Source organism: Culex pipiens, chromosome 3 (assembly GCF_016801865.2).
Source record: "Culex pipiens pallens isolate TS chromosome 3, TS_CPP_V2, whole genome shotgun sequence".
Lineage (NCBI taxonomy): Eukaryota > Metazoa > Arthropoda > Insecta > Diptera > Culicidae > Culex > Culex pipiens.
Window position 1 is genome coordinate 109,470,433 of NC_068939.1, and position 26,984 is coordinate 109,497,416.

At 41.3% G+C, this 26,984-nt stretch overlaps 3 protein-coding genes, 1 long non-coding RNA gene and 1 pseudogene across 4 annotated transcripts in view; 2 read left to right on the forward strand and 3 right to left on the reverse strand.

Moving 5' to 3' along the window:
• LOC120423429 (sodium-dependent phosphate transporter 2) overlaps positions 1–18,512 on the reverse strand; it is a 121,791-nt gene extending 103,279 nt beyond the window's left edge. The window contains exon 1 of the mRNA XM_039587234.2: positions 17,845–18,512. The gene's annotated coding sequence lies outside the window, so the exon portion shown is untranslated. The remainder of the gene's footprint in view (positions 1–17,844) is intronic.
• On the forward strand, positions 15,476–16,330 carry LOC120423430 (uncharacterized; annotated as a pseudogene).
• LOC128093427 (26S protease regulatory subunit 6A-like) lies at positions 16,676–17,532 on the reverse strand. The gene has a single exon (XM_052710141.1). It carries the CDS (start codon positions 17,209–17,211, stop codon positions 16,693–16,695), a length of 519 nt encoding a protein of 172 aa, XP_052566101.1. The 5' UTR covers positions 17,212–17,532; the 3' UTR covers positions 16,676–16,692.
• Positions 18,513–20,435: 1,923 nt separating the features above from the next.
• LOC120423441 (uncharacterized) lies at positions 20,436–22,059 on the reverse strand. The gene is made up of 3 exons (XR_008212457.1): positions 21,662–22,059; positions 21,094–21,606; positions 20,436–21,033 (listed from the first exon to the last, which is right to left on the reverse strand). It is a non-coding gene; the product is annotated as an uncharacterized LOC120423441 (long non-coding RNA).
• Positions 22,060–23,410: 1,351 nt separating this feature from the next.
• Positions 23,411–25,645, forward strand: LOC120423444 (transcription initiation factor TFIID subunit 6). Its single transcript, XM_039587261.2, has 4 exons — positions 23,411–24,375; positions 24,433–24,878; positions 24,939–25,243; positions 25,300–25,645. Exons 1-4 carry the CDS (start codon positions 23,515–23,517, stop codon positions 25,530–25,532), a joined length of 1,845 nt encoding a protein of 614 aa, XP_039443195.1. The 5' UTR covers positions 23,411–23,514; the 3' UTR covers positions 25,533–25,645.
• The last annotated feature ends 1,339 nt before the right edge of the window (positions 25,646–26,984 follow it).

Genomic DNA, 26,984 nt, shown 5'->3' on the forward strand with positions numbered 1-26,984 from the left:
CAGAGATTTTGTTCATGTTACTTTATTTAAAATCATTATTAAACAGACTTTTCTGGAGTAACTTTAGCTCATTTTTGGTGGAGAGGTAGCTTATTAGGAGTACTTTCAGAATATGCAATAACCCAGAAAGTGTCAAAATGTACATGATGCCTTTTGAAATGTTGCCGTCGATATGTCAATGTGACGGTAAATTTTAAAATGACTTCTTGGTTTCCACCTTAAAAAGCAAAAACAAACGCCAAAAATATTACAATAATTGTAACTAGGCAAAATTCCATTAAATTTCAACACTCAAAAAGTATCTGCAAGGGCTCAACAATGCAACCAAATAAAAAGTGAAGCCTTTAAAATCTGATTTTTCTAAGGTTCCAATAAACCAAATTTGAAAACACCCAAAAAAGATATTTTTTTTGGTTTATTACAAAAGAAAAGAAAATTGCAGAATTTTACTAATCTGAAGGGTAGTATAATCATTTTTTTTCTTGACACGATTTAATGCTGATAATCATTGAAGGAACCGGACTAAAAATCTGGGACATAAAATGAGTTGAATAAACAATTGAATCGAGAAATCGTAACTGGATCCTCCTGATGACGGATGGTGGCCTTCCGCCAAAGTCCAACCTAAACAAACATTCTCATCAACAAAACCCCCGCTACAGGATCGCAATAACGTTCAACATTCGACAAAATCCTGCTGATGGTGCGGCTCTTTTCATATCGAAATTCTCGCAACATTGTAGCATCCTACCACCATGCTTGGCGCCACAGTCGCGTGTGGGCGTTACGAAATGGGTGAAAGCAGGAGGATGAAATTTCTAGGACCTATTCATCGTCAACACCGTCGCCGTCGACTAATGATTATGCAAAAGCTCTCCTGGCACAATTTGTTCCACACTCGGCTTCATATAAATCACTCTCGACACATTCACACACACACACACCTTCGCGTAAAGCGACATTCAATGGGGGGGAGGGTTCTCCCCCTTCGTCATTCACAAAGAAGGGGAAATTCATTCAAGCGACGACCAAACGAGTGCGGTGGTGAAATCCTGTTTTGCCCCAACGGTCCTGCTCGCGCCACCTTGTTTTGCTGCACGCGCCCAGCGGCAAATCATCCAAGGTCAATGTTTACTAATGTGTTCATAGCCCAGCTTCTGGTGCTCAGGACCCGGTTCCTGGCCCGGGTCGCCCGGGGTGGTCCAGCAGCAAGAACCCGCTAATGCCACGCGTAATAGCTCCGGGAGCGAGAACAACACTGTTTATGGGCTGACGAAAAGCTGGAGGGGTTGGTGGGTATCGTGGGTCACACTGTAGCCCACACTACCCTGCCTCCTCGTTAAAGCTACCTGAGGGGAATGAATATTCACGGACCGATAAAGCGAGCGAAAAAGCTTGTTTTACTACACTACTCATAGCCCACGAGAGTGCTCTGAATGGAGTCACTGGGTTCTAAGTTGCCGCCAACTTGTTAATTGTACTGAATAAACAATAATTATAGAGAAATGGAATATGTTTAAATGTGATTAAACTGCGCGGTTGGCTGATTCATATCAGACTCTAGCAACCAACTAGGTTGTTTTAAAGCATATGCCAGAATGTTCTGCATAGATTCAGCTTTTCAAATACGGAACCCTTCGAAGAGTCACGACTTCTAAAGTCACACTACCTAAGAGCCTATTTAATCACATTAAAATATTTGTAAATGATTAAAAAAGTTTACGCTTACTCAATGGGTTAATATCTGCCAAATTCGCTCAAAATTAGCACAGATGCTTAAAATACCCAGGGTTTTTTTATGCCTCATATTAGTGGACACGAGTATGTGAATTTCAGTGATTTCGAAGAACCCACAGAAGAACAAAAAAAAATGCGATCAGATTCTTAAGGATTTCTCCAGATAAATAGAAAAATGTCTACTATCGTCATCCATCAATCGACGCTACCACAAGTAGCTGATGGCTCGTTCACCTACAGCTCTCTACCAAAGCGGCGCCGGTGGCTTCTGCTGTTTAGCATTGCCGGCACGTTGCCATTCTTCGTGTTGGTTTAAAGTAACCCGTAACGACTCGCACAGGTCGAGCGGGATTAAACGTGCAAAGACTGCTGCTCCAAATTTTCTCACTCTCTCCATAAAAGAGCAACTTGTAACACCGCACCACCACCACCAACATCACGAGGTTGATGATACCATAAACAGTCCCACATTTACTCAGTGCGGACGTTACGCATCGGCGGCCGTTACTGATCGTGTGGTCCGCCCTAGAACCGCCCTGGCGGGCCGAGGGCGAGCCGCCTGGGTGGTTGAAATTTGACATTTGAAATTTTTCAATTTCGTCCGCCCTCCATCCGCCTTGGCGTGCCATGGGCGCATCGCCTGGGCGGTTCAAACTGATCGCTGAAATGTTTCAATATCGTTCGCCCCTCAATCGCCGCGGCGAGCCAAAGGCTGATTGCCGTGGCGGTTTGCATCTGAAGGAATTTATCTCGAATTTGACATTTCAGTCAGTTTTCAACGAGCTTCGGTGGGTGTTGTTATTTAATCGGCGGCTGCTGATTTTCGTTGTTAAGTTTGTGTTGGGAGAAGTGTTGTGTTGTTTAGATTGTTTACTTATGTAAACAAACAGTTGAAAGTGCGTTTGAAATAGTGATTGAAGGTTGTTTTGCAAGAATCGTTATTGTTGGTGTAATTTATGTGACACCCCTTATAAATATTGTTGGCAGATGTGCAATCATTTGGAATACTTAGAATTTGATATGTTTCATTGTTGTTATGATTTGATTTGTTCTTTTTTGTATGTTTGTATGGAAATTTGGTGTACATTTTGGTAAAAAGTATATCTTTCCCAGGGAAACCTCTTGAAGGGTATCGAGGTGGCATTTACAAAGCGGATTTTGTGCCAATGTTTACTGAATTAATGTTAATGTTTTTTGTGTGAATGTTAACACTCTAAAAGTTGCGGGTTCAGTGCCAGCAGTGGAGGCAATTCGACGGTAACATTTCAAAAGGCATCATGTACATTTTGACACTTTCTGGGTTATTGCATATTCTGAAAGTATTCCTAATAAGCTACCTCTCCACCAAAAATGAGCAAAAGTTACTTCAGTAAAGTCTGTTTAATCATGATTTTAAATAAAATAACATAAACAAAATCTCTGCCATCAGCAGTCCCTGTTTATATAGCCCTGTCAATCTGTCAAACAAAAGACGACATGAACCTCGTAACGAAAAAAAAGCAACATGAACAAAGCGCCATGTACATTCGGCGAAAAAAAACGAATCATAACAAAGCGCTCCCCTCAATGACAGAAGGGTAATATAGACGTTGGTGATTTCAAAAGAAGTTATGTTTGTTTATCTCAAATAAAATTACGGAACTAATGTTTTATTGAATTTGGATGATCAAGTATCAATAAAAGCAACGTTTTTCATCGTTTGTTATCATCAGAACATCTTATTTTGCTTTTATATTAAAATGGGAATTGAAAATGGATGCTCAACATTCAAATGCGTTTTTCTCAAAACGCATGGTTTGTACATGATGCTTTTTGAAATGTTGGCGTCGAATTAGTGGTGCAGAAGCGATTTTTGTCTTTCTTTTGTTTGACGTTTTTTAGGTGTGCATGATGCAGGACGTGGGTAGGAAGTAATTTCAATTATTTTCAATTATCAGTTCAGCGGCAACAATATCATTTAAAATTGTGTTCAATTTTTTTTACAGCTTCCTGGATCATTTATAAATGAACTGCTTATATGTATTTATCTATTCTTCATTTGATTTATTTGAATGTTTATATCATTCCTATTCCTTGTCCTTTTTTCTACCATTCCTCCATACCATATATGATCAAATTTCATGAACTAACGACAGTTACTGAAATAGCAATGGAACCATCTGAAGAATTTTACTTTAAAATATAATTATCTTTCTTCCAGCTTCCGGAAATCTTCTTCAATTTTAATGCCTACATTTATCTATTCACTAAATGATTTATTTAAATGTTTATATCCTTCCTTATCCTATTCCTTTTCTTTCAGCAATGGAACCATCTGGAGCATTTGTCTTTTTAATTATAGTTGTTTGTTTTGCAGCTTCCCGGAATCATCTTTAAAATTACTGCTTATTTGTATTTATCTTTTCACTGTAAGATTTATGTTTATATTCATATCTACCATTTCCCCATACAATATATGATCAAATTGAATGACAAGTAAGAACATGGGGTGTAATCTACTAGGACACTTTCTTCGGATTAGCTGCGCTTGTGTTTGATTAGATTAGAGTATGAATTGTTAACATTCAATACGTTGCCTGTTTATATGTAATTACCAATAATACATGAACATTTTAAATAATTCAGTTTTTAAGAATTAGTTAAAGAATTGTTTTTATTTGCAGGAAATGTAAAATCTTCGCAACAAGTTTGCTTATCAATATATTATTTTGTTTCTTTATTTTTTTCATCATTTCACCTCAGTGAACTAACAACGCACGTAAGATTTATTAATTATGTTGAAAATTATGTTTTTTTTTTTCATATTTTTGTTTTATTTCTAAATTTCAGCACACATGAATCTACAAAAATCTGCATTTCTATATAAGGCACTTTGTGTTTTTTTTTCAGTTTTAGATGAACTTGAAAAAACACTATCAGAATCCTGAAGGAACCTGAACGGGTATTCTGCTTGGGCGGATGAAATATGTATGAAAGGCGAATCGAGGGCGGGCCAAGGCGGTTGGGGCTTTTTGGGCGGATGAACTTTATATGGGGGGCGTATCAAGGGCGACCCGCTGGCGAACCAACCTACAGGGGCGGCCGAACCGTATATGAGAGGCGCATCAAGGGCGAGCCAAGGCGGTTGGGGCGTTTTGGGCGGATGAACTTTATATGGGGGGCGTATCAAGGGCGACCCGCTGGCGCACCAACCTACAGGGGCGGCTGAACCGTATATGAAAGGCGCATCAAGGGCGAGCCAAGGCGGTTGGGGCGTTTTGGGCGGATGAACTTTATATAGGGGGCGGATCGGGAGCAATCCGCTGGCGAACCAACCTACAGGGGCGGCTGAACCGTATATGAAAGGCGCATCAAGGGCGAGCCAAGGCGGTTGGGGCTTTTTGGGGATGAACTTTGTATGGGGGGCGTATCAAGGGCGACCCGCTGGCGGACCATCTTACAGGGGCGGACGAACCGTATATGAAAGGCGGGTCGAGGGCGAGCCACGGCGGTTGGGGCTTTTTAGGCGGATGAACTTTCTATGGGAGGCGTATCGAGGGCGACCCGCTGGCGGACCATCCTATAGGGGCGGTTGAACCATACAAAAACGGCGTATGTGGGGCGGATGAACGGCGGGTGAAACATTTCAAGGCAAACCTGGGCGACCCCGGGGCGAGACGCTGGCGGACCAACGTCACGATAAAAAAACTGATCGTGCGCCAAATTGTTGCAAATTTTATCCGCCTGCGGGTCGCCCGTGGTCCGCCAAATCAAACGCTGGCGGATCGCCAGAGCGGTTTGGCGGTCCGCCAGCGAACCGCCGGCGGGCTGCCCAGTCAATGTGGGGTTCTTCGCAACAGAGTGCCGCAGCTGGGGCGAATAGGGACGCGCGGAGTGCAAAGGAACAGCTGTTTTGTTCATGTTTAACAAACAATATTTTGTTTAAGCAGCGCCAAACTTACACATACCAGATGTCACTATTTGCCCCAGTTGACGGTACACCGACTAGGTGGACGCAAATCGGAAGATGTAGGCACACGCCACAAATAGCTGAGCATACAGCAGTAGAAAAATCACCACCATCCGGTCGGTCGTCGGTCGGCTAGACGACGATGTTGTACGACTCGTATGACGTAAAAGACGCGCTCGAAAGATCAATAACCAGTCCCAATGACATCTTTGATGCTCGTGTTTTTTTTTTCTGCGTAGAGCAACTTGTCTGTAAATTAAGCGCCGGTTGATATGTTAAGTGACCATACCACACACTGGATGAACTTGATTTCACCGGGGTGCAGACTGATTGGGACGGAGAATTGATTAGGTACATTGGATGTTTGATTGCTGATTGATTTCCAACCCACACCAACATTTTCAACCAAGGTTACGTTACTTTATAAATATAATTTAAAAAACGTTACTTTAAACAACCTCAGTGATTGGTGCCTTCCTCCTAAAATCAATTGAAAAAGCTTTCTGATTGTATTCTATTGCGCCTGAATATATGCAAACAAATGATATAAAAGCGTTACTTACGTTTCTGCCATAAAAACAATAACATCTTTTGCAATCTTCACCCTTTTTGGTATCCGTCAAAATTATGTTTTAGCACAATACCTCATAACTTTTGATAGCGTTGAGAGATCTTCAATGTTTTGGGCTCGTTAGAAAGGGTTTTTGATTACCTATCCAACGATGGGTCGTATGATAGATCCGAACAACTTTTTTATCCAAATTTTTGAGATCCGGCCTCAAAAAAGTGTATAAATAACACTTAAGTGACCATAACTTTTGATATGGTTGTCAGATCTTCAACGTTGGAAAGGTCTTTCAAATACCTATCTAAAAATGTATAACATGACGGGTTTCCTTACAAAAACCACCCTTTTTACAATCATTCTGACTTTAGTCAAAATCGTTTTTTTAGCATAACTTTTGAAGTACTTAACTAAACATCATTATTTATAGATAGTGACTTAGGGGACCCCAATACGGACCAAATGAGACCTAAACGGTCAAAATCGGTCCAGCCAGTGCCGAGATAATCAAGTGCAATTATTTTGATCAACATCCAACCACCCGCACATACATTTGCTCAGAATTTGATTATAATGTATAAAAGAAGGTGGGTCTAGGAGGTTAAATTAAGAAATTCATTTTCTGAGTGATTTAATAGCCTTTCCTCATTGAGGTGAGGAAGGCAAAAGGGAAATGTTCGACTTCTGAATTGATTGCAAATAAAATAAAATCGCAAAAAAAACTTCATTTTTTCATTTCCCGTCTCATTTTTCCTTTCAAAAATTCCGTCAGTACTTAGAAATTGTAGAAGCTAATAAATGCAAAACAACTAGACAGGTGTATAATACATTTTATCCAAAAATGTACAAAAAAAAGCGGCCTTGACATATTTTCGAAATTAATGTTCATAGCTTTTGGCAGTGTTACCATCATCAATATATTCTAATCATTTGAAATGTCGTTTGATCATTCTCAAAAAATATAATATAAAGGTCATTCGCCTCAACTGTACACATTAGAGTGTAACAAAAATGACTTTTAGCGGGTATTCAAGGGTTTGTTCCGGTGGGCATACTAAGCCCAAATCCAAAATATGAGCTTGATTGGACGTAATAGGAGCTGGCGCTCTGGGATTTAACCCGTAAAAAAAGATTTTTTGAGGCATTTTGGCCACTGAAGCGTTTATTTTCAACATTATTGGCGTGTAGGCCAGATCCTTGCGCATCTTTTGGTATATATAACATTGAAATTTGGAGCACCCTGGAGCTCGGTACAGACCTTCAAAGTTTGGCTTTTTTTCGAAAAATAGACCCCGGCAAAATCAAATGGCGTCTAGGGCGTCGCGAGGCGCGCCTAAAAAAGTGCCATTTTTGAAAAAATCTTTGTTTACGGGGTAAATCCCATTCAAAATTCAAAATTAACACAAAAACTAATATTTCTCTAAATTTCTTTCGTCATTTCGTAGGAATGAGTTGGGCTACAATGTCCTTTTATTAGAAAAACGGAATCGACATAACACTTTATGATGTGGCCCTCTTAAACCATGCGGTTTCGTCAACAGATCCACAGGCGTGTATCGTTCTTTTTGCGACAAGACTCCTTTTATTAGGTTTGACCAAAATTAAGAATATACCCAGAATTCACGGCTGTCTCATTGTTCTCCACTGTCTTCAGCCCATGGGTAACAATGAGACACTTTGATTTTTCTTCATTAAACTTTTCAAAATCTATGGAAATCTTTCAAAACATGAATTGGAAGTGATTTTTGGCATATTTATTGAGTTTTAACTACATTTAACCAAAAATATCAAGTTATTTGGTAAAATATATAAATTTTACAAAATTTTAATACTTTTTAGTATAACTTTTGTTAATTGAAGTTTCAAGTTGACAAAATTGCTTCAAAATGTTCAAAGCAAATCACCTGCAATCAAACAATATAAAAAAATGACGTTTTACTCAAAAAGTATTGATTTCCGTAGAGTGTCTCATTGTCTACCCACCTGTCTCATTGTTCCTGCCAAGTGAATTTAAGAGGCAGTATTTGTAAATATTGCTCGGTTTGTTCTAGAGGTCGTATCGAGGTGCTCCGATTTGGATGAAACTTTCAGCGTTTGTTTGTCTATACATGAGATGAACTCATGCCAAATATGAGCCCTCTACGACAAAGGGAAGTGGGGTAAAACGGGCTTTAAAATTTGAGGTCGAAAAAACATAAAAAATCTTAAAATTGCTCGCATTTCCTTAAAACTTCATCAATTCCAATTCTCTTAGATGCATTCGAAAGGTAATTTGAAGTCCTTTAAAACGTGCCATAGACATCCAGGATTGGTTTGACTTTTTCTCATAGCTTTTGCAAATTACTGTCAAAAATGGATTTTTTTAAAACCTTAATATCTTTTTGCAACAGCCTCCAACACCCATACTCCCATAGGTCAAAAGATAGGTAATTTCATGCACTATAAGCCTACGGTATTAACTATTTGGCCAATCGCAGTTTTTCTCATAGTTTTTCAATTTTTCTAGAACAAACATTTTACAACGTTAGTTTTTGCCCTGTAGGCCAAGAAGACGGCACTTTTTAGTCTCAATTTTGTCATATTCGAAATCCTTGGACAATTTCACGTAAGTTAGAAGTATTGGAGTTGCAAATTTTGATCTAAAAAATAATTAAATAAAATATTTTTGAAAAAAAGAAATAGATTTTATTTACCTTGTGTTCAATACGTCAAATGCTGTATCAAGTAGGCGAATACCTGTTTTACCCCTAATCAATCAAATTGTTTAAAAAATATTTTACGATACGACCTGTTACACATTGGTGAAACACTTGCTCTGAAGTCTACAATGAGACAGTTGAACAAATCTGGCTGTAGACGTCAGATCGATCTCATATTTTGGTCAATGTTAGAACACATTAAAAGAAATTTAAAAATGCTGATGAAAAATACAAAAATCGTTGAAAGTTAAAAACCAAAAGTGTCTCATTGATGAGTAAGTGAATTCCTTCGGTCTCGGTGAGGATAGACAGACAAAGAGCGTTACCTACAGATATTGTTTGATGCACACAATCTTAAATATTTGGAAAGGAGAAATTCGTTTCTTCAGCAAACTCTCAAGATGCTACTGTTCTGATAAGTGCAACTCAAAACTATTTTTCAATTAACGAGGATTATGCACCGAAAGTGCTCTCGTTCCGGTCGTCCTCGTCGTTACAAGAGCCAAAGAAGCAGAAAATTGCAAAGAAATGAGAGGAGAGGGGTGGGATAAAACTGCTCCCACGTGGCAGGGGCGATACCACTCCGCACTTGAAAAATCTGTTGCACATTTCACTTTTGACACAATAATGGCCTTCTAATGGCAAAGATCAAGGATGAGGATGATGCCCTTTCGGGAGGAGGCAAGTGGCGCGCATAAGCAAGCAAGCCCGTTCACGGTTGGATGGTGATGGAGTGTGAAGGTTTGTCCCCCGGTCGAGAAGACGTGAAATTAATTGGTTTTGGATTGGCACACCGGGCACTTTCGTAACGCTGCAGGTGCCCCGCCGCCACTGTCCACTGTTGCAAGGTTATGCATTTTTCGCAAAGGTCGGAAATTGCCTAGTTTTTTTTTTCTTTTCAAGATTCTTGAATTCTGTTGCGCCGCCAACATTTTTCATTAAACGTTAAATTTCGCTTTGCAATTGTTTGTCGTTACTTTTTTCTTCTTTATCCCAATCAAACAGCTGAATCTTTTTGATGGTTCTATCGATGTTGTTATTGGAGCGATATAGTTTGGCATTTTTCCAAGCAAAATGGGAGTAATTTCTGCTCGTACACGAGTGCCAAAAAAAGAAATATTATTAACCAGTCCATCATCGCGTGCTCGTGCAGTTTAGTTTTGGATGCAGCGCCAAATTTGCCACCCACTTCTTAGGGGGGAAATAAACAACGAGCAATTTAGGCAGATTTTATTTCCAGTGAATGGGTCATCAGATCGGATGCCGATGAAATGCGATGCCAAAGGGTGAAATGTGACCTTCAGGAATTTGTCTCAAAGTTTAATTTGATCCGTCCTAGTTGGGGGTTTCGCGAAACCGTTAAAAAGCTGTCATTTTTTTTTTCTTATTTAAATGGTCGAAAGTCATATTATGCATATTTTGTCATTCTAAGAAATTCGGTTTGTGTTTTTACTAAGACTTATCATTTAAAAGAGCATAAAATAAACTCGTATTCTGGGCATCAAAGCTGCATGTTCCCATAATTAACATTCAAATATCAACATATTATGACCCGGTTCGGAGGTAGGGTAGGGTAGTCATCAATGAGACACTTCTGGTTTTTAACTTTCAACGATTTTTGTATTTTTTTTTTCCATTAGCATGTTTTAATGAGCTTTTTGTTGCATTTACTTTCTTTTAATGTGTTCTAACATTGACCAAAATATGGGATTGATATTACGTCTACAGCCAGAGTTATTCAACTGTCCCTTTGTAGATGCACTTGGCAGGAACAATGAGACAGCTGGGGAACAATAATGAGACACTCTACAAAAATCAATACTTTTCAAGTAAAATATCATGTTTTTATATTGTTCCATTGCAGGTGACTTACTTTGAACATTTTCAAGCAATTTCGTCAACATGAAACTTCAATTAACAAAAGTTATACTAAAAAAAAAAAAAATTTCGTAAAATCCGTATATTTTACCAAATAACTCTATATTTTTGGTTAAATTTAGTTCAAACTCAATAAATATGCCAAAAATTACTTACAATTCATGTTTTGAAAGATTTCCATGGATTTTGAAAAGTTTAATTAAGAAAAATAAAAGTGTCTCATTGTTACCCATGGTCCGAAAAGAGTGGGGAACAATGAGACAGCCCTGGATTCTGGGTATATTTAAATTTTAATCAAACCATATACAAGGACATTGTAGCCAGATTCATGGCATGTGAAATGACGACAGAAATTTGGAGAAATATTAGTTTTTGTGTTAATGGCAGCCTATGAGCGAAAATGAAATTTTTAGTCATAATTTACTTTTACACCCCAGAATCAAACATGTATGAATAACTTTTCAAGGGAGCTTCCATAACCAAAGCCACTATTATGGCAGACGTGTATCTAGTAGACAAACCTTTCCCCCAAATATGAGCCTGATTGGTTGAAACTACGTCTTGTGAGAGCCATTTTATCATTGTTTCCCGTGTCTCATTGATGACTACTCTACCATAAGCGTGGTTGCCTCTCACCCCAGTTGGACTGGGTTCGATCCCATACAGTCCCGGTGGCATTTCTCAAGACGAGATTTATCGAATCACGCCTACCGTCGGACGGGGAAGTAATAGCTCAGTCCAGGTGTAGGATTCGTCTCCCTAGGTCCTGTCTCGGTAGAGTCGCTGGTAGGCAGTTGGACTCACAATTCAAAGGTCGTCAGTTCGAATCCCGGGGTGGATGGAAGCTTAGGTGTAAAAAGAGGTTTGCAATTGCCTCAACAATCAAGCCTTCGGACACCTAGCTTCAAGTAGGAATCTCGCAATCGAGAACGCAAAGGCAATGCTGTAAAACTTGGCAAGAATGTTGACACATACATACATACACACACACAGACATTTGTTCAGTTTTCGATTCTGAGTCGATATGTATACATGAAGGTGGATCTTCAAGCTTTTAATAAAAAGTTCATTTTCAGAGCAGGATTATAACCATACCTCAGTGAGGAAGGCAAAACGAATGCTTTGATATTTAAATACTTCAAAAGTTATGATAAAAAATACCATATTGAGGAATGTCCGAAAGATTTTTAAAAGGGTGGTTTGACATTTGAGTAATTTGACATTTCCAATGAGCCCAAAACATTGAAGATCTGATGACCCTATCATAAGAAATGACTAATAAAGCTTTATTTGTTAAACATGTTACGGGGGAATGATTCTATTATGACTGAATGTAGGGGAAGGCACCAACTACCTAAAGTATATTAAGTAACGTTTTTTTTGCTAAATTTGAACCCAACAAAAAGATATTCCATGCTGAACCACCATCGTTAATCTCATATGAATACACAACCAAATGTTCTATACGAACAACACTGTTCAAGAATTACGAACCAAATCAGAACGACGATTGCATAACAATCAGCCCATAAGTGACCATCGTCGTTCTCGTGTATTATTCGTAAGTCGTAGTTCGGCACAAAACGAACTTCGAAAGACGACACCTTTACAATTCCGATGCGTAATCAATGTTTCAGCAGAGAATACGTTCGAAGAATTTAAGCTTTGCTTTCCCATGCCCGAACGTCGATGCCCTTCGGGGGAGCTTTTTTTTTCGCTTGCCAACCCAGCGAGGAAAATGCATCGTAATCCATTTCAGTCACCCCAAACGAAACCCGGCGGGGAAGAGCTCGGTCACACGTGGGTCTTTGCCTGATGTGGTGGTGATGGTGATGTTCTGTTGGTGTTTTTCTTCCGAACGAACGTTCCTCCAAGGTTTTGGCAAATAAAACGTGCCCAAACATACGCGCACGCACAGTTGTGTGCGTGAGTTTTCTTCTTATTCTCTTGCGGGAGGACGTTCATCAGTGTTGGCAGATTGATGCTCCACTTTTATCAAACTTTTACGTTCTTATCGAGAAATTAACCAACTGATACTGACTATTACTTTCAAGACAAGTCTCTCTTTTTTCCAGATACCTCCCGGTTTACTGATTTACTCTTGTGTGCTTTGTAGCAAGAGAAGTCCAGAACAGAAATGGGTAGAGAATTGCACTCTTGGTCACTGTTTTGTCTATTTTCTACCTTCTTTTTATTTGACTATTGAGTAGTTATCTAAGGTTTCGCAAATCGTCTTTTCTATATATTATTTTGATTGAACGAAACGTTGTTCATGCATTCCCTATGTCAGAAGAAGCAATTTTGTATCATCTGTTTTTTTTTTTTTTGTTAAAAGTATCTATTAAACTTTGTGGGCTTGGGAGGAGGATAAAAAAAAGGCTTTGGAAAGATCTTGATAACTCTATTTTTCCAAAATTAATATTAAGTAGGTATTTGTTCCAATGACATCTATTTCCGAGGACATTTTCTGTGCACATTTTGAGCCAATTTGGTAAATGTTAGGTTGTTATGTTTGTTTGTCAAAAATGGCGATAATATATGAGGAAAAACAACGCTTACAATTTTGCCGGCAGTTTGTGCAGTTCTCGTCAAAAAATTTCTAAGTGTGTAGTACTTCTATGTAGTGTTACTTTTTCTAAGCGTGTAAGAAGAACCGAGTTGATCAAAAATCTTTTTTTTTTCGCTCTACGGCATGGCTTTGACGTTCTCTATTGCAAGATTCCTACTCGAAACTAGGTGTCTGAAGGCTTGAAACGGTGAGGCAATCCAAACCTCTTTTTATACCTAAGCTCCCATTCATCACGGGATTCGAACTGACGACCTTAGGATTGTGAGTTCGACTTCGGGTCAGCGATTCAACCGAAGCAGGTTTATACCTTTTGCAGGAAGACGACTCCTACACCTGGACTGACCTAACGACGTATTTGCAAATTATCGGTTGATGTTGGGCTTAAATTTGCAATTTAGAGCAACAGATTGGATCATGTTTCTCGGCACTGGATGAACCGATATAACAAACCTATTGCATTCAAATTGGTTTAAGGTTCCATAGATCTAGAATTATATATGTTTCGATAAGTAGTTCAAATGTTATGTAGAAAAATGTGTTTTCGAATATATCCGGATGTGTGGCCAGTATATGACTCAAATACCGTCATTCTACAAATCGTTGGATAGGTAATTGAAAGATATTTCCAACGAGCTTAAAAAATCAAAGCTCTGGCAACATTATCTAAAGTTATGACTACTTAGGTGATATTTATATACTATTTTTAAAGCCAGAGTTCACTTATTTGAATCAAAACTATGTCTGGATCAGTCATTTGACCTATCATTGGATAGGAATTGGAGATACCTTCCAAACGAGTCTAAAATTTTCGATATCTGGTAACCCTGTCTTAGGGTAAGACCACTTAAGTGATATTTATGTACTTTTTTAAAACCGGATCTTACTTATCTGTATGTATAGATAATCGAGAGACATTTCATAGTCTAAAAGCTCGAAAATCTGGCAGCCCCGTATCAAGTTACGATTACTTTACAAAACAAACAATAACTAGGTATGATGACAATTAGGAAAAAAGCATCTAACTCCAACGTGCCTCTACTGTTGACATATCAGAACTTTGACGTTCAATTACAGCTCCTTAAAAACGTGTTCAACTGAAATGAAGTGATAAATAGCAAGCAAGTTTCTATCAACAGTTTTACAGATGGTTAAACAGTGAAAATCAGCAAATTGGATGGAGTTAGGAGCGAGTGCTTAACCTAACACACTGGCTAAACATACGAGAATTTCCCCTAATTCAAAATTCTGTGCGATACATTTTAGGTATGTAATGTGGAAGGCACAAACTACATAAATACTACTTAGTTAGTTTTTCTTGCTTTCAACCAACAGTCCAGACTCGGATATCCGGATAATCAATACTTCGGATAATCGAATCACAAAATGTTTTTTCGTTGTTTTATTTTTGATTGACGAGCTTAAGTTTGACCCCTAAGCTACTCTAAAGTTATTTAGAATGTTTAAATCCAAGATGGCGGCCAAAATAACCGTGATTAATTATTGAAAAAAAAAACATTTTTAAAGGCAATCAACCATCCAAATTTGACGAAAATGGGGTCGCAGAACTCAAATTTGATGTTAAAAGCAAGAAAATAAAATAAATACGAAAAAAAATTCATGATTTGATTGTCCGATTATCCAAACCTTCGGATAATCGAACTTCGGACAATCTAAAATTCGGATAATCGAGTCTGGACTGTATCGAGAAATTAAAAGTGAGAGTGTGTGCGTGCAACATGGAGTTAAACTTTTTGAAAAAGCCTTGGTTAGCTTCACAGCAACTACACAGAAAGTTTAACTCCATGTTGCGATTTGACAGCTCGATTTAGTTTTTCAGCTGTTGCTCGTAGACACTTTGAATTTTTCTATAAAATGTTTACTTTTCATAGAAAAACAACCAAAAAATATTGTAGGTAGGTCACTTATCTAATTAAAGCCCGCATGATACCACATAATAATTTTGTCGTACACCCTTACCAAAAATCATGATTTTTTGAGTTCCAAATCCCACTTTTCATTCGATTTTTTGAGTTCAGGTACTACAACCATAAAAATGGTTATATGGGTTGAACTCACGGGGTTGGGCACAAGGTTGATCCGTAGCGCATTGGATTTACTTCCGTAAATATCGTAAATATAGGTAAATATTATTCACCTGCACGATATTCGGCACAACATTTTGTTCAGTGTGGATAATGACAGTTAAGAACTGTCACTTGTTTGTTTCCTTCGTTTACAAACTGTCACCGCTCCAATATTTTTCGAGCATGAGGTATTTTTTTTTTCACTTGCGGAACCGATCCTCGCAACAACCTTCCCCGCAATCCACCAGCAATCTGTGCAAGAAGCCCAGTGCGGATCTGCGCTCCGACCCAGAAATTGCCGACAAGACCATCGACTGCCTCGGACTTGGGGTGAGTAATCCTCCGATCTTTTGCTTCATTTCTAATCGTTCCGCCTTCGCAGATTTCACCGGAGGTCGATCCGACGGTGCGGATTTGCGCCGGCTGTGCCGAACTCGTCGACGCGCAGCACGCCTTCCGGACGCGAGACCTGCACTGCAACAGTTACGTCGAGAACCCCGGAGGACAAGGAAGACGAGGACGTGTGCCGGTTCTGCTTGAAGGCGGATGGCGGGTGGCGTTGGTCGAGTTGTTTCCGGGCGGCGGCGGGAGCGTGGCGGATGAGGTGCAAACGGTGCGGGATTGTTTAGGGGTTGAGATCAACAGCTGGGACATGGTGACGAAGATTTGCGGGGATTGTGTGGGCGGTGTTGAAGAGTTGGCTGAATTTCGGGCGGAATTTTCGCCGACAGTCGTGCCGGTGAAGCTGGAGGACGTGACGGATTCGTCCAGCATTGGCAGCGAGAATGGGGAAGGGGGTGAGGGTTTTGAGTCGGACAGTTCGACGGCAGATAACGGATAAAAGCGTGGGGAAAAGCGGAAGGTCACGGCACGGTCGCTGCCGTGGATTGGAAGTGACCACGAGGTTACGAAGGTTACAAGTCTAAATGTTTGAACGGAGCGGAGGATGGAGTTCAAGCGAAGGTGAAGGCCAATAATGTGGATATTTACAAAATCCTCCAGCAGAAGGATCCCGCGCGCATCTTTAAGGTGCTTCTGCACATGGTCAGACAAATGACAAATTCGGCAAATAACAACCGTACGCCATGATTATTGTTTTTTTTTCATCATATTTAACAATACAAAAAAATACAGTTGAAACCACAAATAAAAAGAAAATCCAAGAAACTTCAATGTTCGTCTCTCATTTAACTCCAGGTGACCAAATTAGGTCAAATAAATTTAAAACATGCATATGAAACAGTTAGATGCGTCTGCAGCGTAATTGCGTGCAGGAAGTAATCGCCGGCGACTTTTCCTTGGCTAGTGCAAACGCGTCCCGGACGAGCTTGAAACTGTCTCCGATAAACATCTGCACCAGCTGCGGGCCGGCCAGCTTCAGGAAGGTCGACTTTTTTTGCGCCACACAGGCACCAGCCGAAAGCGTGCAGCACTCCCTTCGGCGGATGAATTCCCAGGTTCTTGAACATGTCCTTGTGCGTCATCGGCAGCACGACGGCCTCAATTAGTTCCTGGATTTGCTTGTCCAAACCGCCAATGTCCGAGTAGTGCTCGGTGGGCCGTTCGTCCACCTCCATCGCCTTGACGCGCGCGTCATACTCGGCCGGAAGTGTCCAGGATGAAATACGACGTACGAGTCCTTGTTCACTCTCATCGCCCGGCTTGAGCTTCTCCGGAACAACCAGGCCAATCACGAGCAAAAAGTACGTCTGTCGTGTCGTAGTCTTCATGACGGGGCGCTTGCCCTTCCGCTGGTAGTCCAACACCACCACCGCACGGTCGTCTTCCGTCTCCTGCGGGATCTTGGTATCCCGTCCCGATTACTCCTCGGAATTCAACATAGCGTGCCTTGCAATCCAAAAAATGTGGCCGGAGCAAAATTGAAGGGATTTTTTTTGTTTGTAAACAATCAGCAGTGCGCGCGTTTGCGATGACAGCTGTAAAAACACTGAAATAAAATTCATAGAGGAATCGTGTATACACGTGAATATGGATGCACATACGGATCAACTTATGAAATAAATGCAATATATTTGGAGTGACCACCTCGTGGATTTGGAACTCAAAAAATCATGATTTTTGGTAAGGGTTTAATGTCAAAAACTGGCCGTTGAAAAAAAATTAACAAAACAGCTGTTTTTGGACAACAGTGTTATTTTTGGCATCACTGGCTGGGCAATGTTTACATGTGTAAATCCACACACACACACACGTACAGCAAGCCTTGCTTCACACTCACACCACCGCGCGCTTATTTTTGCCCTGTCAAAAAGGGAAACACCTCGCACACGTTTTTCTCTCCAGCCCAATGATTCATTTTTGCACAATTTCCGTCAACACTAAGTTTACGAAATAAAACTTACTTGAGCGTTATTCAGAAAAATACTCCTCACCGCACACGATCTTATGGATGGGGTCTCGGGGAAAAATCCAATGATTTTCGTTGACGTCTGGAAAATGCAATTTCCACGCACACACACTGTCAATCCGGAAATTTCTTCCTCGTGGTTTTTCTTCCTTTTCACGGTCAAACCGCGTCGGGATTGAACATTTACGGGCAGATTCACGGTTTTCGACACGAATTCTCCAGCTGGAACGCGACGTGTTTTCCGGAAAACTGGATTTACAACGAAATCCTGGCGTTTAGAACGAAATCAAACGATTTTTCGGCTGATAACTTTTGGCTCTCTCCCTCTCTTTCTCTCGCTCTACCGACTGACAGTCGATGTTGCCGTTTCACTTTTGCAAACGGGAAGCAAACAGAACCGCGCGCGTCTTGGGACAAGGAAAATTCACCCACGCAGATTTTCCCGGAAAATGACTTGTGAATAATCAGCAGGCCTCGACTCGAATCAATCGCCGTCGTTTTTCCCGTTTTTTGCCCTCACACTCTCTCTCGCTCTCTTTCTCGCAACTCTTCCGCAAACGGAGGAAAAACGCACACAAACACGCACACCGACACGCCGGATTGGCACGGCCAGCAGCTCTCGGAGACTCTCGCACACGCGACGTGACGCACCACAACGACGATGATGAATGACGGAACAACGACTCCTCGACTCGAAGATGGGCCGCGCGTTCTGGCGAACAGGCCAAACAAAGACAAAAGCACGGAAAAAGGACGAAAGCATGCGATGCCGATGACCACCCGAAAAGCGGGCTCGAATGGGGGAGCGTCCAAAGAGCACGTGTGACTTGGCTTGCATGATGGTATAGTAATCAAAAATCGCAAATGAGTGAAATTTATTAGTCTAAAAAAATCTAAATTATTCGCTCTACAGCATTGCCTTGGCGTTCTCGATTGCGAGATTCCTACCCAAAACTAGGTGTTCGAGGGCTTGATTGTTGAGGGAATAGGGGGATGGCGTCGCCACAGATTAACCCAGAGTGACCAGTCCGAAGAAATGTCATTATTTCATTTTTTGGCTCCATAATGTTTGCTGGTAGCAGGCGTGCGATGTATCTGCGATGTACCACCAAGTTGAACCAAAAATCAAGAGGCAATGGGAACTCTGTCTTAATCTGTGGCGTCGCTATTTTTAGACCACGTTTTCCACTTTTTCTTCATCGAAACCGACTACTTTATCGACATCATTTTGCTGGGCGAGATAGGACGCCGTCTATTTTTAGACGATGACTCAGCACTTTTCCACTCTTGCATTTAAAAAAACCAGATGGTAGCACGATGTAACGCCACGTCCCTATTGCTAACCTCTTTTTACACTTTAGCTTCCATCCACCCCGGGATTCGAACTGACGACCTTTGGATTGTTAGTCCAACTGCCTACCAGCGACACAACCGAGACAGGACCCAGGGAGACGGTTCCTACACCTGGACTGAGCTAACGACCTAACCTCGGACCGTTAGGTTAGCCCGACGGAAGGCGTGATCAGACAAATCTCGTCTCGAAAAATGCCACCGGGACCGCCTGGGATCGAACCCAGGCCAACTGGGTGAGAGGCAATCACGCTTACCCCTACACCACGGTTCCCGGCTGTTATTGAAAGTAAATGAAATTAATTAGTTAATATTACTAATAAAAATCCAAGAAAATTGCAAACATAAACTATGACTTTCATCTAGATTTTCAATCATAATCAAGGGGCTACCACATAATTATTTAATTATTATATCGAGCTCAAAACTTTTCTTTACGTTATAGGACTTTCCAAGAAAATATCAATATTTTTAAAGAATGTTTTCAGAATTTAATACGATAAGGCCACATTTCATGGACGATCCCTTTCTCGTCAATGTTTTTGTTTGCTCGTATCATCGGTTTCTGCATGCTCCATTCCGCTCACTCTCACACACGATAATTCAGCATAAATGGGATCCACGCGCGTGCTGATTACGCGCCTTCTCACCCGAGTGTCCTTCTCTTTTTCCCTGATGTGCGGTCTCGCTTGCGCAACGATTTTGACAGTTGGTATGCGTTTTCTGCGATTGCGCGCAAGCTAAATTCAGCACGGCAGCGTGGTCGGAAGGGTTGCCATTAATTCTCGAATTATCTGGTTGGTTTTCAAACGAGCACCTTAAAATGAACTCACCTTTATGAGCGATGAACTCAAATCAAGATCAGGACCTATCAGGACACTTTAATGTGAAGTTCGACATTTTTGAGTTAAATTATATATCTACACTCAAAGTCAAAAGTATCCTTTTTTCAAGTTCACCCGTCGTCACCCTTTTAAAAGGGTATCGAAATTGTATTGATTTTAACATACCCTTTTCAAGGCTATTGTCATATGTTCATAGGACCTATTCCTAATCCTTTTCAAAAAAGCTCTAGATATTTTTCACTGGGCCTAGAAAGCCAAAACGATACTTAAGCCAAAAATCGATACTTAAACCACCTCAGTAATTGGTGCCTTCCTCCTTGCGCATGAATACACACACAAAGAAAAAATACTCTAAATTTAAAAAGATCGTTCGTTGGATTAAAAGTTCGCGTTGGTGAATATTCGTAGAAAGTTCAAACTTTTTATTTTAAAAGTTGGAAAGTTTTTGATACTACCATGCATTTCTGGAACAAAATCGTTGTATCGGTAAAAGTTTTTTACTTTTCATATAAGAAAAAACTTTTTATGGCAAGAATAAATAACATTTAACATCACAGTGATGATTTTCGAAGAGTGAAGGATTTTATTTCAATATTTTAATATTAAAACAGTATGTTTTCGTTTTTTTGTTGTTGTATCTCGCGCATCTGCTTATGGTTGGCCAACTTCCGCGTCCGAAGACCCCAGGCTGAGGAGGTTACGGATGGACGTTTCGTAGGGCAGCAAAATCGCGCCCTTCATTTTGGAGCTCGACCGCGATGTAGTGAACAGGGTGGTCTCGTTGCCGGCCATCATCTGGACAGGCTTGGAGGAGTTGGCCATTGGTTGTTGATACGGGAAGGGAAGTCGACGTTTTCCGACTGGGAAGGGAAGCGACTGAACGGATAGTTCCCGATCACTTTGTCCTCCCAGATGTTGCCAAATCGCCGTCAAAGTTTATCAGGAAGAAGATGCGCCGTCGCGAGATGAGCGTTTGCGGGTGGGAGTTGCTGAAAGAGTTTCAAAGTAAATTAAATTGGCTAGACACTAAACACATTCTCAATACTCACCGGTGACTTCTTCGGTATTCCAGGTAGATGTTCTTGATCAGGTTCGTCGGATCTCGCTGCAACCTCTGGAAGTAATCCGATTACGACAGCTCCAGGACCTGCGGCTTTCGTACAGACGGTCCTTCCAGAACTGGTGCAAACTGTTCTTCCGGATGTTTAGGTAATACTCATCAAACATGTCCCGTAACGAGAAATGGACGTGGACCCTCAGGACATCCCACACTGACCCGTCATCACTTCCGGCACATAATGCTGCTGATGGTCGTAAACCGCCGGCACCGAGTGCCACATCCGCGTTGACCACCTCCGATTATGCCGCTTCTCGTCGTTTTCCTCTTCCGTCGGATCCTTCTCCTCACCGTTAAAATTAACTTTATCGTACTTGTTCAAAAAGCTGATGCAAATCTGCTTCAACTTCAATCTCGTCTACCCACCCGGGCCACCACCACCGAATACAACCGGTGCAAATCCACATCCCGACCTCCGATCTTTGGCAACCGCATAAACGGCGTCCTACAAAAACAAACAAAATCAATCACAAACGCCACCAAACACCCAAGCTTCTTACCCATTCCGGTCGTGAAACAGCTGCAGGTCCTGCAAAAAGCTGGCCTTATCCTTTGAAAACCAACTTTCCACTAAACCCCCAAACTTGTTCCGCACCCGCACCATCCTCCTTCGAAGGTTTCCGCGTCCAAGTCGTGGTCCATGTCCTGGCTGTGGCCGCGCTCGGTGTTGATTATCGTCGTGGACCACCACTTACTAACCACCGAAATCGCCTGCACCTAAACGTTTGTTTACATTTTGGACTTAGGCGTGAACGGTTACACGAGAACGACAAAATGAAAGAAATTATACAGTCGGATTAAAAGTTAAAACTTTTAAATCAGTAAGCAATGAGATTTTTAAAAACTGTAGCAGTAAAAGTTTTCATTTTCAAAACAAGAAAAAAACTTTTAATGTAGCAAATTTTGACCACCTTTTATTTCAAGAGTAAGTTATTTACTTTTGTCATTACCGTAATATTTTTTTGTGTGCATGCAAGCAAAATACTATAAAAGCTTACTTACGTTGCTGCCATAACTAGCTTAGGCTAACGAGCTTTTTGCTGCTACCTGTTGTAAATCTGAAGAATCCGGCCTACGTCATCAGCCGAAACTTTTTCAATTTTCACCTTTTTTTTGTATTCACAAAAATCTTATTCATAGCATTACTTTTGAAATACTTTACAAAACTTCATAATTTATAGATAGTGACTTATAGGAATCTAATACTGATCGAAGGAAACCATGACGGTAAAAATCGGTTCAACCACTCCTGAGATAAACGAGTGCAATTATTTTGATCAACATGAAGGTATATCTAGGAGGTGTATTTAAGAGGTTCAATTTTCGAGTAATTTTATAGCCTTTCCTCAGTGAGGAAGGCAAAATCCTTACAACTTTTAAATCAAAATATTAAACTTTCTACGAACATTTACTAACGCGAACTTACAGTCCAACGAACGATCATTTTACAGCGTGAATGGTAGAAAATTGAGATCAGAATTGAAGTTATGCATGCCAACAAATGTTAAGCTTCCATAGCCTAATGGTACGGGTTTCTGTTTGAAAGCGGAAGGTCGATGGCTTGAATCTCATCGATCTCGAACGATCTGTGGGCGGCTGAGTCTGAGAGCGTTGAAAAACTTTGCAATATTACACAGAGAAGAGCTTCAAGAGCTTATTTCTACTTGGTCACATGCTGTTAGGCAAAAACTTAACAAATAGATAGCAGTCTCAATCATATAGACTAATTATTAGTCCATGATCTCAACTGTACCTGTCAACTGTCCAGTATATTGATTTAAATTTAAAAATAATCACGATATGTAGAATTCTCAAACAAATATAATGTAGAAAATAGCTCTGAGTTCCACATTTGCATAAGATCTGCATTCTCTTTCTAGCAAATGTTTTGTCATGCAACATAAAGCTAGTTTTTTAAAATCCTACTGCCCGATGACAGCTATAACTTCAAGTTTCGCATGGACAGCAACAGCTCGAACTCGATTTTTGTTTGCATTAGAACACTGGGACGAAGAATTCGTATTTTTTTATTATTTTAAAAGTTTATATGTCTTTCACTGGGCCTAGAAAGCCTTATTCTGAACCAAGATTCGGATGTTTTTCTCAAACAAATTTGGCCGTCAAATATGGCCGACCGGTGAAAGTGAATTTTCCATTTGTAGACCCCTCGTACGAGCAGAACCTTAAAATAGGTAACCCGCCTTCACTGTAAACCCGATGACGTTTCAGGCAGAGAAAAAAACATCAACAAACTGCAGTTTTGCATTTTTATTTCTGCCGCGGATGCTGTCGATTAAAATTGCGGATAAATTTGTAATCGAAGTGGTTTTTGGTGATTTTTAAAGGCGCCACAATGAGCGACGGCGACAAAACCATGTACGGCACAACGCTGTCGCTGGAATCGATCAAGGTAATCGCGGAAAGCATCGGCGTCGGGAGCTTGCCGGATGATGCCGCCAAGGAGCTGGCGGACGATGTGTCCATCAAGCTGAAGCAGATTGTGCAGGACGCGGCCAAGTTTATGCACCACTCGAAGCGAATGAAGATGTCGATCGCCGACATTGACCACTCGCTGAAGGTGCGGAACATTGAGCCGCAGTACGGGTTCGTTTCGCCGGATTTTATTCCGTTCCGGTTTGCTTCCGGGGGTGGGCGGGAGTTGCACTTTATTGAGGAGAAGGAGATTGACTTGGCGGAGGTGATTCAGACGGCGCCACCAAAAATTCCGCTGGATATAACGCTGAGGGCACATTGGCTGTGTGTGGACGGAGTGCAGCCGACGATTCCGGAGAATCCGCCGCCGCTGTCAAAGGATGTTCAGGCGTTGGACTCGGTCAATCCGGTGAATAAGCTGGACAAGGCGCACATTAAGGACACGACGGGAAAGCCCGCGATAGGGAAGGCTCACAAGCTGAAGAACGTGGAAACGGTCCACGTGAAGCAGCTGGCCACGCACGAATTGTCCGTAGAGCAGCAGTTGTACTACAAGGAGATTACCGAGGCGTGCGTCGGATCGGACGAAGCTAGGAGGGCCGAAGCGCTTACCTCGCTGGCGTGCGATCCGGGACTGCACGAGATGTTGCCGAGGATGTGCACCTTCATTGCCGAGGGCGTGAAGGTCAACGTGGTCCAGAACAATCTGGCGCTGTTGATTTACCTGATGCGGATGGTGCGAGCCCTGCTGGACAATCCGGCGCTGTATCTGGAGAAATATGTGAGTTGACTTTTTGTGTTTCAATGTATATTCCTAATGTTTGTTTTTTCTTTCCAGCTTCACGAACTGATCCCATCCGTCTCGACATGCATCGTTTCACGCCAGCTGTGCATGCGCCCCGAACTGGACAACCACTGGGCGCTGCGCGACTTTGCCGCCCGACTGATGGCCCAAATTTGCAAAAATTTCAACACTTCTACTAACAATCTTCAGACGCGCGTTACGCGACTCTTCAGCGCCGCCCTGCAAAACGACAAAACTCCCCTTTCGTCGCTGTACGGCGCCCTCGAGGGACTCTCGGAGCTGGGAACGGAAGTGATCAAGGTGTTTATCATCCCTCGGTTGCGCTTCATCTCGGACCGGGTTGAGGTGCACCTGCAGGGAAGCAACATCAGCGCGGTGGACAAGATTGCGGCCGGTCACATCCGGGCCATGCTGCAGAAGGTTTGCTCACCGGTGCTGAAAACGCTCCGCAATCCACCGGACGTTGTCGAGGAATACAAGTTTGTCTTGAATGCAGTTCTTGGTTATTAGACAAATTCTACATTTCTCTAAATCCCCAGGAAAGATTACGGCTTCCTCGGTCCAACCATCCACCAGGGTGTGATCAAGGCACGGACGGCACCTCCGACGGCCACAACCTGTACCAGCAGCAGCAGCGTGTCCGTGAACAACGTTTCGATCGTGACCACTGCGGCCGCCACCCCCGCACGTCCACAGACTCCGCTGATAAGCTCGGTTGTCAACAAACCGTCCGGTTCGGGAGCCTTCCAGCGACAGTCATCGTCCCAGGGTGGTTCCTCAGCCAGCGGCCAGCAAAAGTTCGTCATCGTTTCCCAACGCCAGCAGACGCCGTCGCCGTCGCAGGGTGAGTACCACAAATTTAAATCATTACAAATAAGCTCATTTCCCTTTTCCCAACAGACGACTTTGTCGGGATCATCCAGCAAAGTCAGCGCTCCAGCGTGGGTGGATCCTCCCAGCAGGGACTCATCAAGATCGAGCCCCAGTCGGGTGCCGCCGCCGTCGCCGCCCAGAAGCTGGTCGTAATCAACCAGTCGACGCCGCAGCAGGGCCCGGCGGCGAATGTCATCACCATCGGGGGCACCCAGACGGGACCGCCGCCCGAGCTGGACGATTTGTCGCATTTGGCATAAGCAGGGCAGCGAAGCATTTAATCGTAAGTTTTTTTGTGTCGTGTATTTTTTCCCTCTTCGTCGGTAGATTTAAGATAGATTTTTATCGGATGGAATATAACTTTCGTATTCAATTCTTTTAGCAGATGATTGATGATCCGAAAGTCCATTGAAATCAAAATCTTTTCTCGATTGATACGTGAGGAATTGTTTATGTCCATCTTTTGATTTTGAATTTATGATTTTTTAAATGTCGAGTACAGTCCAGACTCCGAAGGCCTTGGCAAAATTTCTCTTCGGATAATCGAATCAAAAAAAAAATATTTTCGTTGTGTTATTTTTTATTGCTAAGCTTCAGTATGACCTCTAAATTACTCTAAAGTGATTTAGAATTTTCAAATCCAAAATGGCGATGATAAAATATTGAAAATATGCATTTTTTTTAATGTAATAGGCAATAAAACATTCAATTTGACTAAAATTGGGTCGCAAATAATTTTTTTTTTTTGTTTGTGGTTCGATTATCCGAAGTCGCATATAAACCTTCGGCTAATCGAACTTCGGATAATCGAGTCTGGACTGTATTTGTTTTTTCATAATCTAAATTTCAACATTCAAAAATTTCAGAATTCCATAAAGGGACCATCCATAAACCACGTAGACACCCTGGTCTGGCAACCCTGGCGTGGACCCTGGCGATTGTCCACGCTACAAATAAGATTGGAAATTGTCTATAGGTGGGGGGGGGGGAGGGGGGGGGAAGGGGCTTGAGATTTCCAAAAAGTGTTCACGTGGTTTGTGGATGGTCCCAAAGCTAAATTGTTAGAAAGTTACAATTTCAAAATTAAACATTATTTTTTTAACAAATTTTAGATTCTTAAAATTTTGAGTTTTTGAATGGAATTTTAATTTGTTTGTATCTCTGTTTTTTTTTTTGAGAGATTATTTAACTGTTGCCTTTCAGAATTTTTAGAAATTTTAATTTTTAAGTTTCCAGATTTTAGAATGTTTAAATTTCCAAATTTAAAAATTCATGAATTTTTAAATTTTACAGATTGCCTGCCATAAAAATTAATTGTGTTTCTATATTAAGATTCAGCTTTTTGCGGTTCGGTTTAAAGGAGTATTAAATCATGACAAACAAACAAATTTGCGCTTTTTCGTGTTTTACGCTTTCATGCGACAAATTCACAAACAAAGCAAAATGTATGCAGGCTGACGATTCTGCAAACAAATGCAGGCAGCAGAAAAAAAGCAGCCAAAGTGGTAAAAAGTGCGAGTTTGTTTGTTTGTCATAGTCCAATACCTTCTTAAAGCTGTATACGCACTTCGGAAGGAACCGGTCAAGAAAAAAAAAATCAAATGAGCAGCAGCTGCAGCACAAGCAAGCCAGAGAGGGTGAAGAAAATCTGCTGTTTGTAAAGCCATTTCTTGGCCCCTTTTCTTGGAAGATGCCAATGTCCTTAAGAGGAA

Excerpts from the sequence above, each read along its gene's own strand:
- LOC128093427 (XM_052710141.1), bottom strand. The coding sequence starts at position 17,211 with ATGAAGACTACGACACGACAGACGTACTTTTTGCTCGTGATTGGCCTG.
- LOC120423444 (XM_039587261.2), top strand. The coding sequence starts at position 23,515 with ATGAGCGACGGCGACAAAACCATGTACGGCACAACGCTGTCGCTGGAA. Across the intron at positions 24,376-24,432 it reads CGCTGTATCTGGAGAAATAT|CTTCACGAACTGATCCCATC; the intron begins GTGAGTTGACTT and ends TTTTCTTTCCAG. Across the intron at positions 25,244-25,299 it reads GACGCCGTCGCCGTCGCAGG|ACGACTTTGTCGGGATCATC; the intron begins GTGAGTACCACA and ends TTTTCCCAACAG.